Source organism: Hemiscyllium ocellatum (genome assembly GCF_020745735.1).
Source record: "Hemiscyllium ocellatum isolate sHemOce1 chromosome 27 unlocalized genomic scaffold, sHemOce1.pat.X.cur. SUPER_27_unloc_2, whole genome shotgun sequence".
Lineage (NCBI taxonomy): Eukaryota > Metazoa > Chordata > Chondrichthyes > Orectolobiformes > Hemiscylliidae > Hemiscyllium > Hemiscyllium ocellatum.
The window spans coordinates 1,249,305-1,268,451 of record NW_026867487.1 but is presented as its reverse complement, the minus strand read 5'-3'; the positions used below and the strand labels follow the sequence as shown (position 1 = coordinate 1,268,451).

The 19,147-nt window shown below is 43.2% G+C and overlaps 1 protein-coding gene across 1 annotated transcript in view; it reads right to left on the bottom strand.

The window, feature by feature from the left end:
• Positions 1-18,545, bottom strand: part of LOC132807651 (deleted in malignant brain tumors 1 protein-like) — an 83,825-nt gene extending 65,280 nt beyond the window's left edge. Inside the window, exon 1 of the mRNA XM_060821703.1 lies at positions 18,431-18,545. Within this exon, the coding sequence (XP_060677686.1) occupies positions 18,431-18,545 (115 nt within the window). The remainder of the gene's footprint in view (positions 1-18,430) is intronic.
• Between the last annotated feature and the right edge of the window lie 602 nt (positions 18,546-19,147).

The window sequence follows — 19,147 nt, the reverse complement described above, 5'->3', positions numbered from 1 at the left end:
CTTATTCTCTGGGTGGAAGTTGTCGTGAGTATGTTAGCGGCTTTCTGAGAAAGCTTGGTGTTTTTTTTATGAAAAGAGTACACCATGCTGTTACTGAGTGTGGGTGGTGGATGTTTGTGCGTGTGGTCCTTGTCACTCGGGCTGCTTTGTTCTGGATGCTGTCAAGCTTCTTGAGTTTTGTTGGAGCTGCACCCAGTCCGCTCTTTGGGGACTTTTCAATTCCTCTGTTTCTCTCTCCACAGATGCAGAGAGATATGCTGAGTTTTCCAGCATTCCGGATGTTTTATTAAGAGCCAAGTGGCTCTGGTGGAACTCAGACTGGGAATCAATGTACAGTTTATTGCCATGCGGTTCCTGTTTGACAGCACTGTGGATGACCCCTTCAATCATACTATTGCTGACGGAGGGTATGCGGTTTAGACAATATTTGACCTTGTTGGATTTGCCATGTGGTTTACGTCGGAACACATGTGGTCCATTTTCCGCACTGTTTGTGGACATTACTAGCAGAGAGACATTGAAATACCAGTCAATGTGTCCAATTACCCTTTCGCAGTTGACCACTTCTTGTGGAACCGTACATCACATAATGTGTGATACAAAATTGGAGTGATCACAGAAGACAAAGAAAGTTTTGGAAGTGTTTTTTTTTCTATCCATGGAAGTTTATCATCAACGACGTTATGAATGATGAGTGTTAAGGCCATGTTACATGGAATATATACAAGTGTTTTGGAAAAAAATGTAGGTGCTCCGATCAATGACTTCCTGAATGTCACACTTATCATTAATAACGATTTAGAATCCCCATCGCTTCTTCAGAAATATAAGATTTGTTTCTGTGGTTTTCCAGCTTCCTCCCCACATCTCTTTCCCTCGAGCATCTTAGACGAACTGCACATAAGGCAGCATTATCCGGCTCTTTCCAGTTCTGAATAACAGTGAATGGAATCTAAATATTGAAATCATATTTGCCCCAAGTTTCTGCTGTGCTTTCTGAACCGAACTCCAAACCCATCAGGAATTTGATTGTGTTTCCATGGATACGAAACACGGTGCAGATTAGCGTTTTTGCCTACATTAGTTCACTTTATCAACAATTTCCGGTTTAACATGTGCTGTTTTGCCCTATTTGTCTGTGAGACAGCGCCTGAGCCATGACTCACAAGTGTGCTGTAGAATTTCACATCAAATGTGGGTTGTGTTCCGATAGAGGGCAACTTGCCAACGATCTGACGAAATCTGATCTCTCAGAAAGAAGCAAAATACACAGACACACGGACTGGTATCAGGAGACTCCCAAACAATGAAGTGTACAGACGAGCCACAACATGCTGTTAGAAAACACGCAGAAGCATGTCTTACAGCAGACCATAACGTGAAATTTGGCAAGATTTATGGAAGGCTCAATGCATTTTAAAAAAAGTTTGTCTGTCTGCAAAACCGCAGAACTGTCAGTGTGCGTCTTGGGGTTCTGTCGAATCAACAGGAAACATCTGCTACCGTGGTAAATTCTGTGCTCAAGCCCTGTAGTCAATTTCTTCTTTAAAATTAAAACATTCAGATGGAGAACGCAGTAAATTCGGATTAAGAATTGAGGCTCCAAATAATCCCATTGAGTATTTCATCAGGGCAAGCTCGTCTCAGGACGAGGCTCACCACAACTGGGGATCTGTAAAAATGTCAAGCCGTTAAATTCTGAATCGCGATGCAGATTTCCATTAATCTTGGCACACTAACACAAACTTATAAGAGAACATTTACAGCATGTCAGAATTAATCTGTTTAAAGTCCAGTTAGTTCGAAGAAATGTGCACTGGGGTTGAAGAATGACCCTGTACATTTGAAGAGAATCTGTTTATCAGAGAATCACTGAATCACAATGTTGCTACAGTGTGGAAAGGCGCTGTTCGGCCAACCGTGTCTGTATTGGTGCTTCAAATTACCATGATCAAAACTGGCAATACCCAACGTGAACTTTATTGTATAGTGCAATTATAAAAATATACTTTACATGCTCTTTGAAATGAAAACTTTAAATGGGCCTTCCCCAGATTTCCAGGCTGTGCCCTCCATATCCTAACATCACCCTGCAAAATTAAAAATACGTCACTTCTCAGTTTCTTCGTTTTCTCATCACTCAAACCTATGCAGTCTAGTTCGTGACAAATGCATGATAACGTATAGTTTGTCTCTCATCTCCTCTGTCCAACATTCTCATTGTTTGGAAAATCTCCACCAGATCTCTTAGCATCCTTCTCAATGGAAGGACAGTCGCATCTTGGAGTCATTGACGTCCATTGCACAAACTGAGTTCCCTTCGGGCTGTCGTGTACGCGCGTGGCAAAAACAAGTACCTAAGTTTTCCAATCATATTTACCTTCTGTTGCAGAATTAATTCTTCCATATCGGTGCTAGGTCCTTTAAAATGTGAATATAACTGATTTGACCGGAAATTACGGTGGTTTGATTAATAGGTTCGCAGATGACAATACAATTGGTGAAGTTATGGATCTGTAATGACGGTTGTTCAAGGATATAACAGGATTCAGGTCATTCGGAATCTTAAGCAGAGAAGTGGAAAATGGAGTTTACTCTGCACAAATGTGAAGTGATGCATTTTCGGAGGCCAAATGCAAGAAGAAAGCATGCAGTAAATGGCAAGACCCGTCTGAGCACTGATATGCAAGGGATCTCGGGCCAACGTCATACATTCCTGAAAGCGACAACACAAGTGGATTAAGTGGTGAAGAGAGCGTCCTGGATGAGTCGGAGTACTGAGTATAAAAGTTGTCAAGTCAAACTGCAACTGCATAAAGCGTTAAGTTCGGTCGCATATGGAGCATTATGTTCAGTTCTGGTTGTCACATGATATACCAAGAATGAGGAAGCTTTGGAAAGATTGCAAAAGACGCTCACTAGGATGTTGGTGAATTAGAATTCATTTGCCAGAAAAAGCGTTGCACAAACTAACATTGTTTTCATGGGAGTGTCGGAAGCTGATGGGAAATCTGGCAGAAGTATATCAAGTTAGCAGAGGCATGGATAAGCTGGATAGCTGAATATTTTTATTTACCTTGCAGCGTGAGAATGTCAAATATTAGGGGACATAAGTTTAAGGTGAAGCGGGACTGTTTAATGAAGGTAGAGAAATACAGAACAGAAGCAGACCCTTCGGTCTATCTCCATCATACCGACCAAGTTTCACAAACTGAACTGTCTCCAAACCTGCATTTGGCCTATATCCCTCTAAACGTCATTTAACTGGTACAACTGTACCTGAATCTGCAACGTCCTTGTTAAATCTGTCTCCTTGCAAATTAAAAACTTGCCCAATAATTTTGAACTCCCGTACCCTTCAGACAATGCTCTTTTCTGTTTAATCTAAGGATGCCACGTTATTTTATTAATCTCGACAAGGTCACCCCTCAATCTCTTGGTTGGAGTGAAGAAGATTCCAGCTGATACAGCCCCTCCTTATACCTGAAACCCTCCAGAACTGGTACATGCAGATAAATACTTTCTCAACCTTCTGTAACTTAATACTATTTTTCCTGTTACAGGGCAACCAGAACTATACATAGTGCGCCAGAAGTGGCCTAACCAACATCCTGTACAACCTAAAAAAGACGTCCTTATTGTAGACTCAATGGTATGGGCAATAAAGGCAAGTGCTCGAAATGCCTTCTTAGCCACCCATCAACCTGAGATGCAAATATCACAGAACAGTGTCCCTGAAACCCTCAATCTCTGCATTCGACAACATTAACCACGGCTCTACCGCACAGTGCACAAGTCACAGATGTCAGTGACTGTCTGGAATGTTCACAGGAACTGATAGAAGTTGACATGATAGCAACGTTTTCGAGACATTTGGACAGACACGTGAACAGGCATACAATCGAGATATGGAGCATGTATAATACCTGAAAATAACTGCCATGGGCAGATGCACAAAGGGGAAATCACATTAATCAGGAGCAGGGAGCAAAGGATGTGAACTAATCACAGAATAAAACCATTGAGTTCTCACGTCGTAGGATGATATGATCACAACATGCAACATAGAAATCAGAGCATATAACAAGCTTTTCAGTCAACATATCAGTGCTGGCCATGATGTTATTCTAAAATAATCCCATCTGCCTTGATTTGGTCTTCATCCACGTATTCTCTGCCTCTTCATGAGTTTATCTAAGTGCCTTTAAAATGTTGCTATCATACCTGTTCATTCCACTTCCAGTGACAATGCATTCCAGGCACCTGCTATCTTGAGTGTTGAAAAATTGCCTCGCACAACGCACTTAAAGTTTCCATCTTCAGGAGCAATGCATTCCGGATACATATGATCTTAAGTGTTGAAAACTTTCCTCGCACATCTCCTTTGAACTTTCCACCTCCTATCTTAACGCTATGCCCCTAATCTTTGACATTTCCACCCTGTGGATACTCTGACTATCCCCTTTATTCATGCCTCTCAGAATTTTAAATGCTTCCAACTAGGCATCAGCTCAGCTTCTGAAGCCCTAATGAAACCAACCAAGTTTTTCCAAAATCTCGTTAAAGGTAAAATACTTCAACCCAGGCAACGTTCTGCTTACCTCTTCGGCATTCTCTGCAAAGTCTTCACGTCCTGCCTATTGTCCAGTGAGCAGGAATGTGCAAAGTTACTCCAGATGTGGCCTAATCAAAGTCTAACACATTGCAACATGACTTGCAAATATTACACACAATACCCCGAACTTTGACGGCAAGCATGCCATATGCGTTCTTTACAAGCTTATCCATTACGAAGGAGGAAACTTACTCCATAATTGCTCCTCGGTGTCCGGCCATTTGCAATGGACTTACTTGTGCCTTTCTAAATGCGAGTCAATTCTGCCATGAAGTATCTTCTCCCCTAACTTCACTCACACAGAAGTAAGACACAGTGACCTATAATTTCCTCAATTATGCCTGTTACTCTTCTTAAACAAACTGCAAACATTACCTGTTCACCAGACTTTCAGCTTCTCTCCTATGACTATATTCTAGGAACGCTGCAGTCCATGTTTTGAAAGCAGAAACCCAAATGTCCTACAGGAATGAAATCCCAGTGACAGTGAAGGTGTCGCGATACACAGGTATTTCCAAGACAGGATGGTGAGTGGCTCAGAGGATAACTTTCGTGGGGGTGTTGTTACATATAAGAGCTGCCTCTTCTCCTTTCACTTCTCATCCTCGTCGCAAACCAGCACCTTCTCTTCTGGATAACTAGGAGGATATGACAAACTAGGAGGGCCCAGCCAGCGACACCCCAAATCTGATAAATGATTTTCAAAGAAAACAACTCAAAAGTTTTTTAACAAACAAGATGTGTAATTTATAATTCTCCAGCACTCTGAACGCGCTCGTGTATCAAACAATAGTTGAAACGTGATGGCCAATGTCTCTGGCCTTGCCCCCACCCACTCCCTCGTTCACCCACGCACATGGCGCTGAGACTGGTCAAATGTTCCTTTTTTTTAGTGATGCAGAGACCTGTTGGACTGAAAGAGGTTAATTCAAACTGTTTGCTTTGCATCACTCATTGAAGTCAGTCTCCACGGATCCTCGCTGTGTCCCTTGAAGCCTCTCTTCTCCTTTATTAGTAAACGGCGCCTTACAGCGTGTTATCCGGCTGTGTCAGCTGGAGTTCCAGCTCCCTCATTAACAGAGGAACAACTTTTCCAGAGACTGGGAGTGATCAAACTCTGACGGGGGTCATTATAACAATGCATCGAAGCTTCTACCATGGACTTTACTGGATTTCCCAGGGCTGGATATCTCTACCATCTCGAATTCAGGACGTGCTTTGGATTATTCAAGGCGTCTACTATCCTATTCTAGCTGTCGTTGGCGTTCCTGGTATGTATCTGGTGAGGCCACAATATCCACTGAGGGCACATTGTAAGTATGACGTTCAATTCCGCTCATCCTGCTATAGGAAGGATATTGATAAACTGGAAAGGGTGCAAAGGAGGTTTGAAATTATGTTATCAAGTCTGGAAGGTTCGAGATAGAAAGAGAGGTTGGATAGACTGCGACATTTTTCGCTGGAGTGGAGGAGTTTGAGAGATGAGGTCTATAAAACCGCGAGGGTTTCAAATGGGGTGAACAGCCGAGGTCCTTTCTCCGAGGTCGGGGAGTCTATAGCTAGAGGGCATAGGTTTAAGGTGGGGGAGAAATATGAAAGGGGCCTGAGGGGCAACGCAGCGAGGGTGGTTCGCTCAAAGAACAATCTGCCAGAGGAAGTGGTGGAAGCTGGTGCAATTACAACATGTAAAATACATTTGAACGGTTACATGGCTCAAAAAGGTTTAGAGGCGCTTGGGCCAATTGCAGCCAAATAATATTAGTTCAGTTTGGGAAACCTGTTCAGCATGGATGAGTCAGGTGACGGGTTTGTCTTCGTGCTGAGTGATGATGACACCATGTTCGTGCGTCCATCAGTTCTCGGGCAACCTATGCAAATACAAGTGCAGCTATCCCCTGAATAGATTTTCTGAAGAGCCGCATCTCTTTCACCGAACTAGCCCCGAGCACCATTTCATCGAGATCGACACCACGAATGGATAGGAGCTTCGGTCTATTGAATGATTGATTTGATCTCCCACTTCTCGGCTTTTCTCCTCAATTCGCTTTCCTTTTTTTTACACAATCGCTCTTCCTGCCTCGAATCAACTCAGGTTCTGGCGGTGGCTTTGAGGAATATTAATATGTAAATTCCCAATTAATGTTCGGGGGAGCTGGGTCCTGATCCTGCCACGGTAGGAAGTTGATTTTGATACTAATAAAAATCTGCATTTGAGAGTTCCTCAATAACTGAGGAAACGCCCATCAACAAATCTCCACACTTCCAGTCTTGTCAAATCTGAAACTCTTACAACATTGAGGAATGTTGTCAATGTGCAACGTGGAATACTACGATTCAAGCAGTGAGTTTTTTTCATCTTGGAGAGACACAATAGCGTGAAGGTGTTTTACCTGAGCATAGGACATCTTTGAGCCTATGGCGTTCTCTGAGGGGGTTGATGACCCCATCATGTTGGTTGCCTATCTGAAGAAGCTGCCAAAGCCTTGCATTCTGTTTTAGATTCAGAGAGCCAGCATTTTTGCCACTCCGCCAGAGAAAGTCAGTTTCACCGGAGGCTCACTCCTTCCTTCTTTATGCCTGCTGTCACGGATCTTTTCGGAATCCACATTATAATCGTTATTTGATAACACTGGAGAGGAGCCGGGATGTTGACCGGACTAGAGAGATTTAGTGATGAGGACGGATTGGATAGACTGGGGTCTGAGCAAACTGAGGTGTATAAAATATAGGTAGTGTGGACAGGAAGAAACCTTTCTCCTTGTTGGAGGGATCAATGAACAGGCAGCACAGATTAAGATTAGGGGCATGAGGTTCAGAGCCGGGAGGTAAGGAATAATGAGGTTTTTGACAGTGTGGAACGCAGTGCCTGCAAGAGGCAGAAATCCTCATCATATTAGAGAACTAATTGTGACGCCAAAGCAGACTATGCCATGAGCCAAGGGCTGGGGAATATGATTACAATTGTTCGGTGGTTGTTTTAGGCTGCATCGACTCAATGTCCAGAAGGCACATTTTCTGAGTTGGTCGACCACTGTGACCATAACGAGTGCAGATGTGCAAATGTGGATTCTGAAAATAGAGAAGTCAGGCAGCTTAAGTTGTAACGTGGAAGGGAAAGGTTTTAGCTGGAAAAAGCATGGGGGTGCATTAGTATCAATATCTCACGTCAAGGAGGTCGAATACGACACTACCTATTAGGAGACTTTTTTAATCCTAGGGATTAAAGTGATCAAAGGACAGTTCTGTCGTCCTTTTGTTTGGGAGAGAGGATTGTTCAGCTGATGGAAACAGAGGGCCAGAATAAATGCGCCCTTCTCTGGGCAACGAAATGTAACTTCTGGGGTGCCGCAAGGTTCATGTCTGGGATCCCAAATATTGAGAATGGAAATAAGTGATCTGCAATGACAGACAGAGTGTAACATAGCAATGATCACGGATAATAATAAAATGGATGGGGAAGCAGGCAGTGATGAGGAGATAGACGTTTATAGAAGGATATTGTTAGGCTCGGAGAATGATACAGGATGTGGCAGTTGGAGTTTAATATGGACAAGTGCGAGGTTCTCCATGTTGGCCAGCAAGATGAAAGGGCAAGTTCTTATTTAGAGCAAAATCACGTTCAGGGTGCATCAATGCATAGGGATGTGGGTGTCCTTGTGAATGATTCACAGAAAGTGTGAAGGCAAGTTATAGGAAAGGCAAAGGAAACTCTGCCATTTATTGCAATAGACCGGGTTACGTAAATAAAGAAGTGTTGTTACACTCACATAAGGTGTTCGTCAAACCAGACCTAACATACTGTATCAAGTTTTGTGTCCCTCGTGTGCGATTTTATTGGTTATTTTCCTTTCCCACAGTTAACATAATAACGGTAGTGATCCTATCTCGCAAAAAGTGTGGCCTCTCCAAATGTGTCAACTATTACCTGATGGCCATGGCGGTGACAGATCTACTGGTCATTATCATCGACTTGATATTGAGACAAATACCAATCGTTTACTATGTCTATTTTATCTTCCTGTATTCGGTCCACGTGTGCAACATCCACGCCGTCCTGCTTTATGCAATCACTGACTGCTCTGTCTGGTTCACCGTCACTTTCACCTTCGACCGATTTTTGGCCATATGTTGCCAGAAGCTCAAAAGCAAATATTGCAATGAGAAAACAGTGCCTGTGTTTCTAGGAACAGTGATTGTACTGAGTTGTTTAAATAATATTTTCTGGTATTTTATGCTGACAGATCAGTATTGGCTCATAAACAGGCCATGGTTTTGTCGTGTCACAAATGATGTTCAGGAATCTCAGTTCTGGGTCATACTCGAGTTTCTCCATTACATTCTCACTCCAGCTCTCCCGTTCGTCCTGATTCTGCTGCTCAATGTTTTCACCATCCGACACATTCTCGTGAGCAGCAGAGCACGTGGGAGACTCATTCGCCAGAGTGCCAGAGACCCAGAAATGGAGAGTCGAAGGAAATCAATCATCTTGCTGTTTTTTATCTCAGCAAATTTCATCATTTTGTGGTCAATGATAATGCTGCATTCGATTTGGAACCGAATGTCGCATTTAGGCTATCTGTCTGTTTGGATATACGATTTTGTCCAGGAATTAGGCTTCATGTTACAGCTCCTCAGTTGCTGCACGAACACCATAATTTATGCAGTGACGCAAACGAAGTTCAGAAAGCAAATGAAGAGTGCATTGAAATTCCCTTTACTTCAGTTATTCGATGCACTCAATAGTTCTGGGAAAAGAAACCGGGCAACCGAGATACCAGCAAATTTTTCAATTCATCTCACATTCCCTGTGGGGGTAGCAACATATACCTAAATGATGCGAACTCTAACTGAGGGTTCGGAGTTAAGGTTTGAATCCATTTACATGATAGCAGACCAACTGGAGAGCTTGTCGTTATTATTGAAGAGATTAAGGTAAAACCAATCTTGACAGTGACTGATTTAAGCTTATTTTCGTGCTAACACAAGCGAGGTGGGAATTGTGAGTGGCTTACATTGCTAAGGGTGAGCAAGCTTTCTTGCTCAGGAAAAAGAAGTCAGGGTGTGGGGAAGGCTCATTGCCTATTCATATGGAAACATTTTCTGCTTAGTATCTAATTTACTTCATCTCCAATTTTACCGACAGTCAGTCCCCCATCCCGCTATCAATCTCCAGGTCATCAGAGGTAACATTCATCTTCCAGTTTTATTAAGACATCCTCATTGTGCAAGTTGATGGCCCAATTATATTTTCACTAAACTCTAAATCCAGACCAAGGCAATGTTCTTTGCTACTAGGTTCCAGTGATGAACATAAGACAATAAAATACATCAACAGAAATTAGGCCATTCCATCCATCGAGTCTGCTCTGCTGTTCAGGCATGTTTGGAGTCATATAGTCATAGAAATGTTCAGCATGGAAACAGACCCTTCGATCCAACCCGTCCATTCAGACCAGATATCTTACATTAATTCAATCCCATTTGCCAGCAGTTGGCCCATGTCCCTGTGAGCTCTTCCTATTCTTGTACCAATCCAGATGTCTTTTAAATGTTGCAATTGTACCAGTCTCCACCACTTCCTCTGGCAACTCACTCCTCACACGCACTGCTCTTTGCTTGAAAAAGTTGCCCCTTAGATTCCTTTTTAATCTTTATCCGCTCACCAAAGGTCTATTCCCTCTAGTTCTGAACAGCCTAAATCCAGGGAAACGACCTTGCCTATTTACCCCATCCACGCCCCTCATGATTTTATAAACTCTATAAGATTGATAACTTTCTCAACCACCTTCCTCCACCTTCTCCCCATGACCTTTGAACCGTTCAGTAATCAAAAACCTGAGTATCTATGTTTTAAATAAACTCAATGATCTGGCGTCCACAAGCTTCAGGGCCAACAGGTTCCATACATTCACCACCCTCTGACGTATGATGGCTCTCCTCATCTCCGTTCTGAATGGTCTTCTTTTTACTCTAAGGCTGCGCCAAGGCAAAGGATTGAATTTGAAATTAATTCCTTTTAAAAAAACCTGGAATTAAGACCGTAATGATGACCAAAACATCGTTGCCGATACGAAAATCCCATTTTGTTCAATAAGGTCCATTCGGGAGAGAGACTGCCATCTCTACCCGATCTGCCAACCATGTGACTCCAGTCCGACAGCAATGTCTCTTAATTGCCCACTGGTCTCTTAGAGATGAACAAGAAATGATGGCACGAGCCAGCGATGCCCTCATCCAGTGTCCGCTCAGCCACTTGCAATAGCCCACTGGGAAAGACACGATAAATGATTAGCTGCCTTCGAACATTAAACATATATCAGTATACCACAACAATGGACCTTCGGCCTTTAATATCGAGCAGATTGCAACACCAAAATAAACTCTTCCTTTCTGCCAACTCATGGTCAATCCGCTCCACCCCTTGCTTGTTCATGTGCTGATCAAAAAGCCTCTAAGACTCCTTTTTCGCATCTGCTTCCAGTACAATGCATGGCAGTGCGTTTCATGAACCTATCACTCTGTATAAAAAACGCGCCCCCCATATGTCCATTGAACCTTTACCCTTTCGTTTAAATTCATGTCGCCTAATATTATACAATTAAATAATCGGATAATGATTCTGATTGTCAAACCTGTATGTGAATGCCATAACTTTATAGATTTCTACAAAGTGTCCACTCACCCTCTGCTGTTCCAGGACAAGCAGCCCAAGTTGGTCCGGCCTCTTGTTTTACCATCTAATCCAGCCAGCATCCTGGTAAACCGCTTCTGTATGTTGTCCAAAACCTCCATGTCTTACCTATAAAGTGGCGACCAGAATTGAATGCAATGTCTTTAAGTTTAATAAAGTTACGATATTTCTTACTGGCTTTTGCACTCAATGACCTGACCAATAAACAGAAGCATGTCACATGTTTTTTTCTTATCTTCTTTCCACTGCGTGGCCAATTTGAGGGAGTTATGGACTTGGCACTCAGGGCTATTACAAATTAGAGTTTATACACCTGAACCAGACTGGGATTAATGTCCTTGGGAGAGTTTTTGCTACTGCTGTTGGGGACAGCTTGAATTAATGTTGCAGAGGGCTGGGAACCAGAAGAGAAGACTAGGAGACAGTAAGGTGGAAACCAGGGACAGCAGGGATCAGGAACATGAGGTTAGCATTACTAAGAGGAAGAGTGGGAAGAGAGCAGATGAACGTCAATGGACTGTTGGTCTGAAGTGTTCACGCTTTCTTGCAAGGAGTATTGTGATAAGGTAGATGAACTTAGGACTTGGATTAGTCCTTCGGATTATGACGTTATTGCGATCACAGCCTCTTGCTTGAAGGAAGGGCATGATTGGAAATTAAATGTTCCAGGATATAGATGCTTCAGACTGGTCAAGGAGGGAAGTAAAAGTGGGGAGGGAGGAATTGCATTGCTGCTCAGGGACGATATCATGGCTATGCTAAAGGAGGACGCTATGGAGGTCTTAAGCAGTGAGACATTATGGGTAGATCTGAGAAATAACATGGGCGCTGTTATATTGTTGGTGGGAGTGGCGGGGGTAATATAGTTCTCCCAACAGTGAGCATGAGGTAGTAGAATAAATAGGTAAACATATCATGGAAAGATATAGAGGCAACAGTGGGTGGTGATAGGTTATTTTAATTATGCCAACATAGCTTAGGATACCCTTAGTCTCAGAGGTCAAGATGGGACAGGATTTGTAAGGGGCATCCAGAAAAGGATTCTAGAGCATTATGTCAATAGTCCATCTGGGGACTGTTGGACCAGGTGTTTGGGAATTAGCCAGGCCAGGTGGTAGAAGTTCAAGTGGGGAATTTCTTTGGGAATAGTGACCACAATTCTGTAGGCTTTAGAAGACTCGTTGACAAAGATGAGAGCGGTCCACAGGGAAGAGTACTAAACTGGGCCAAAGCCAATTATATCAAAATTCGGCTGGAGCTGGAAAATGTGGATGGGGGTGGGGGGGGGGCAGTTATTTGAAGGGAAGTCCACTTTTGATATGTGGGATGCTTTCAAAGACATGTTGTAGATGGTGCAGAATAGGCATGTCCTTTGAAAACAAAGAATAGGAAAGGCAAGATTCTTGAACCTTGGGTGATAGGAGAAATTGTGCGACTAGCCAAGAGGAAAAGGGAAGCGTTCACAAGGTCCCAGCAGCTAAGAAAAGAATGGGCCTTGGAGGAATATCAGGACAGTAAGACGAATCGTAAACGAGGAATCAAGCGAGCTAGAAGGTGTCATGAAATAACTTTAGCGAGGAGAATAAAGGAGAATCCCAAGAAATTTCTTTCATATGTAAGAAGCAAAGAGGGTAACTAGAGAAAGAGCTGATTAACTCAACGACAAGGACGTAAGGATGCATGTCGAATGTGAGAAAATGGGTGAGATTCTCATTGATTACTTTGCATCAGTGTTCACTGAGGTGAGGGACACTGTGAATGTTGAGATTAGGGATAGAGTTTTGCTTACACTACATCATGATGACATAAGGAGGGAGGATAGAGTTTTGCTTACACTACGTCATGATGTCATAAGGAGGGAGGATGTGTTGGGTAGGTTGAAGGATATTCAGGTGGACAAATCCCCAGGACCGGATGGGATCTATCTCAGGTCGCTGAGAGAGGCGAAAGAGGAAAATATCTGGGGTCTGTGTAACATCTTTAAACACAGGTGGAGTGCCAGAGAGTTGCAAACGTTGTCCCCCGTTCAAGAAAGGTTGTAGGGATAGCCCAGGTAAGTTCCAGCCAGTGAGCCTAACATCAGTGGTCGGAAGGTTGATGGAGACATTTTTGAGGAATGGAATCTGTTTATATTTGGAAGAGAATGGACTTATCAGTGAGACGCAACATGGTTTTGTGCGGGGGAGATCGTGCCTTGCCAACTTTACAGAGTTCTGTAAGGAAATGACCAAGTTGATAGATGAAGGAAAGGCTGTAGATGTCAAATGCATAAACTTCGTAATGCATTTGAAAAGTTTCCCAGTGTAAACTACTGGGGAAAGTGAAGTTACATGGTGTGAATGGTGTTCAAACTCCGTGGATAAAGAACTGGTTGAGCAACAGGAGACATAGAGTAGAAGTTGAAGGGAGTTTCTCAAAACAGTGAAAGGTGACCAGTGGTGTTCCACAGTGATCAGTGTTGAGGCCATTATTGTTTGTGATTTACATAAATGATCTGGAAGAGGGCGTTGTTGGTCTGATCAGTAAGTTAACAGATGACACGAAGGTTGTTGGAGTAGTAGAAAGCATGGGAACTGTCAAAGAATCCAGGAAAATATAGATAGACTGGAGAGTTGGGCAGAGAAGGGGCAGATGGAGTTCAATCTGTGCAAATGTGAGGTGATGCATTTTGGAAGGTTTAAGTCTAGAGCGAACTGTCATGTAATTGGAAGAGCATTGGAACAATTTTTGTATGTAGTTTTGCTCGCTGAGCTGCAAAGTTCTTCTCAAATCTTCTGAAAACTCGGTAGCCTTGGGAAAGGTTGGTGATCTGGGTGTTCAGGCCCATTGTACCCCGAAGGTGGCAATACAGATGGATAGAGTGGTCAAGAAGACATATGGTTTGCTGGTCTTCATCGCACGTAGTGTAAAGGATAAGAGCTGATGGGGCTTGTTAAATTCTACAAAACCTTTGTTCGGCTGCATTTAGAAGACTGTGTATAGTTCTGGTCGTCACATTAAAAAAAAGGATGTGGACGCTTTGGAGAGGGTGCAGAGAAGATTTAAGTGGATGTTGCCTGGTATGGAAGGTCCTATGAAGAGGGGTTGAGTAGGCCAGGATTGATTGCATTAGAACAAAAAGGAGATTGAAAGAGGACGTGATTGAGGTCCACAAAATCATGGAGGATATACACAGAATAGATCGAGATAAGCTTTATCCCCCCAGGGCAAGGGATTCAATAACGAGAGGTCACCCGTTCAATGTGAGAGGAGAAAAGTTTAAGGGGAATAGACGCAGAAAGTACTTTACAAAGACGGTGGTAGGTGCCTGGAACGCGTTGCGAGGAGAGGTAGTAGAAGCAGGCACAGTAGATTCATTTAAGCAGCACCTGGACGGATGCTTGAGTCGGTGGGTTGCAGCGGGATACAGATCCTTAAGAATTGGGCGATAGGTTCAGACAGTAGATTTGGATCCGCACAGGCTTGGAGGGCCTCTCCCTGGGCTGTGAATTTGATTTGCTCTTTCATGTACAGAAAGGTGGAGAGGTGGGCTTGGTAGAAATGAGAGGAAAAGGGAGCAAGAGAAAGAGGGAGGGAGATAGAGGAAGGGAGAGAGAGGAGAGAAGATGGATAGAGACGGAATAAGAGTAAACATTGGAGGAACTTATATCAGCAAGAAAGACACACACTACACAGACGCACAAACACATCATACTGAGATAGACTCACCCGTAGACATACACAAACACTATCCTGGTCTGGAGTGCAGTGGAACTGGACTAAATGTTCCCTCAGAATGAAACATGGTCATGTTCAGAAACGTGTCTGTTTCATCTGCAACGTGGAAATTATTTGTCTTTGAACAGTATTAGATTACTTACAGTGTGGAAACAGGCCCTTCGGTCCAACAAGTCCACACCGACCCGCCGAAGTGCAACCCACCCATACCCCTCCATTTACCCCTTATCTGACACTACGGGCAATTTAGCATGGCCAATTCACCTGACCCGCACATCTTTGGACTGTAGGAGGAAACTGGAGCACCCGAGGAAACCCACGCAGGCACGGGGAAACGTGCAAACTCCACACAAGTCAGTTGCCTGAGTCGGGGATTGAACCCGGGTCTCAGGCGCTGGGAAGCAGCAGTGCTAACCACTGTGCCACCGTGCCGCCCACAAATCCGCCCACAAATTCTGACAATTACACTTAATAGAGTGTTTTCATTGCAACTGTATCCAGGTACGTCTGAGTGAATCGCTTTGTAAGACGACTGTGTATAGTTCTTTCCGTACTTTCAGCAATTTGTAATTTTGCATGTAATCTACTCTCTCAATTGCTCAGTGAGGACTGAATCCAAAACTGAGGGAGTGAAACCAACACTTTTTTTTCCCTCTACTTCTGATCTTTTGTCAGGGCGACACCGATCGGATAAAAGTGTTTGGTATTGTGGTCATCCACACAAGCGTTCTTGGACTCTTCATGTGGACGCAGTTTTTACAAAGGCCCAACAACGTCTCTTCTTTCATAGGCAGCTGAGGAAATTTGGCATGACGGTGAATACTCTTGACAACCTTTATAGGTGCGCCATCAACACCATTCTGTCTGGCTGTCTGACAACCTGATATGGCAACTGTACCATTCAAGATCGGAGACAGTTACAGAGATTGGTGAACTTGGCCCAGACAGTCACAAAGACCAACCTCCGATCCATAGAATACATCTACTAGGCCCACTGTCAAGGAAAGGCCAGCTGCATTTTCTAAAATTCGTCCCAACCAAGCATGTTTTTCTACAACCTCTACCATTGGGGAAAAGTTACAGATGCCTGAACACACGCACCAGCCTGTTTGCAAATAGTTTCTACCCTGCTGCTGTTAGAATACTGAATGGACTCACAAACGCTAAACATTTGCCTGTAACTGTGTATTTGTTTTTGCCACTGTTTACATATTATTTACTTACCTATGCTACTTAACTCTGTGATCTGCCTGTATTGCTCGCAAGATAAAGGTTTTCACTGTGACTCATGGCAATGACAATAAATTCAACTCAATTCAATTCAATAAAGACATTGCATGAAAGCATTGTACAACTTCAGAGATCCACAGGCTTTGATTCTTTCTCCAAAAAAAATGCTTCTCGTGTAATATCGTGGGGAGGCCACCAGAGGGTGACACTGAATCACTTTGAACAATGATGGAGACTCTGGGTCTTTGATTCACCTTTTTTTAAGTCGTTGATTCGTTCATTCATTCAAACTTCCCTCCTCTACAAAATGTGCCGTATTGTAGTCAGAGTTAGATGCACATACACAAAACACAGGGACACATATAACGAAATAGACATCAGCAAGACAATCAGCAATGTATCACTCTAAATACAAAGAGGGACAGGCAGAGAAAAAGCTGGGTGGGTGTTTCCCCCATTTCAGTAGATTCACTCAAAAACAACAGAGACCCTCGTTGCACAGGGACAGAAGTGTTGACATTTTCTCTATTTCACTTTTTTTTGTTTTCTCTCTGGCTCTCTATGACTCGCAATTTTGCCCACGAAATATTGCCGTCAAATTTTACCTCTCAAGTATTTTCATATCATTTCGCACACTTCCATAATTTTCTTGCCCCCGAATTTGGGCCTCTCCAAAATTTTGCACCACCTTCCCATCAAATTTGAACTCCAAAATTGTGTGCCTTCCCTATTTTGACAAGCATCACAAATATGTGATTCCCTAAACATTCAGTCCCCACGCATACATCCCAGGCAGCAATTTGCAAGACCCTGCCGATGTTGCACCACACTCTGCACCAAATCCCAGAGCTGCACTTTGCTCTGTTGGCGGTGATTAATTTTCCCAACAGTCTTGCAAGCATTCTTGCTTGTTTTGGATATTCAGAACACATCTAAAAAGGAAAGGCGAACCTGGTGAAATTAACAAACAAGACAAATTGCATGACTAACATTCTAAGCATCAAGCGATCGATAGAGCTAAGCTATCCTGCAAACAATGCATCAAAGAGCTGAAAATGCTTGAATGCAAACAACAAACACAGAAGCAGTGCTTATTCACTGCAGTGTCAGACAGCAGTGTAGGTTTTTCTCTCTCTCTGTTTCTCTCTCACACACGCACACCCACTTTCTCTCTTTCTCTGTCACTGACCATGTCTCTCCTCCTCATTTTTAAAGTGCAATTCCTTTGATCATTTTCTCCCAAAATAGCATAGCAATGCAGCCGCTTTTGAAACTTCAATTACGACATCTGGAATTCAAGGACATCAGCTTCAATGACAAAACTACCACAAAAAGCAGCGGTTCATTGAGACACAATATTAGACCCTCCCCTCGCATCTTGGAGGCTGAGGGGTGACCTTTTGGAAGTTTATAAAATTATTAGGGGCATATATTGGGAAAGAAGACAAGATCGTTTCCCTGGAGTGGGAGAGTATGGAACGAGAGGGCATAGGTTTTGGGTGAGATGGGAAAGATTTAAGAAGTGTCTAAGGTGCAACTTTATCATGCAAAGGATGACGAAGTGTGGAATGACCTGGAAGAGGAAGTGGTGGTGTCTGCTACAATTACAACATTTTAAAAAATCTGGGTAGATATATGAATCGCACTAGTATAGAGTGATATGGACCATATGCGAACATTTGTGACTGGATTAATATAGGATGCCTGGTCGACATGATGTTTCAGGCCAAAGGGTCTGTTTCCATGCTGTACATCTCTACAACTCTATTAATCTCTAAAAACAAAGAACAGTCGAGCAAAGAATGAGGCCCCTCCGCCCTCCAGGACTGTAATGACAAATGGCGAGCATTTACCATTCTAACATTTGGAGAAGATTCCATCACACGGTTACTCTCTCGGTAGACGCAATGAAACGTGCAGAGGTTTTTTGCAGCATTCTCGCGTTTGTTTGGGAGCTCCTTGACCCCTGCAAAAATCAGATTGACCATCAAAACTTCATTTTTATCTGGCCATATGCCTTTATTCATTCCCTCTTCATTTATCTGTATAGATATCTCATAAACCCATGTCTCCTCGTCATTGGTATTTATATCCTGGGAAATAGTCTTCAGCTATCCATCTATCCAGGCCTCTCATCAATTTGTAAACTTATGTCAGGCCACACCTCAGCCTCCGACCTTCAGCCGGCAACAAACCAAGTTTGCCGAATCTCTCCTCGCAGCCAACACCCTCCAAACCAGGCACCATCCTGGTAAATCGTGTCTTTAGCCTCTCCAATTCCTCCACGTCCATCCGGCTGTGTGATGAGCAGAATTTTACACAGTATTCCGAGTGTGGGCGAACTAAATTTCGATAGCAAGCAACCTGACATCAAAAGGTTATGCCCAAATCCTCGAATGCTGATGGCAAGCATGCCATAAACCACAGATGCCAATTTCTGGGAACTGTGGTACTCTACACCGAGATCCTTCTGTATATTAATGCTTCCAAGGGTTCTTCCATCAATGTATGCTCCTTTCTGCGTTAACTTTCCCAAAGTACTCACAAAACACAATTACACTTACACTCATAGTCACAGACACTGTTGCACAATCACAGATAATTGCACCCACTCTTACTCACAGACACTCACACACATTTCCTGCGGCATCGACGTCTGCAAAGAGACACAGAATCTCAATACAACCATGAATTTACTGCATTTTTATTGTTGAAATTCAATTTACTGTGTACATCACCCCTTAGAGAGAGATTCCTCACTCATGGAGAGTATGGAATTGGAGGGAACGTTTCATTCAGCAAATAGCGGAAACAAGTTAGGACAATCGGCTGACTCAACAGATTTTAAGCCCTTCTTGGTGGGGTATGAATAAAATGAAACAATTGAACATGGA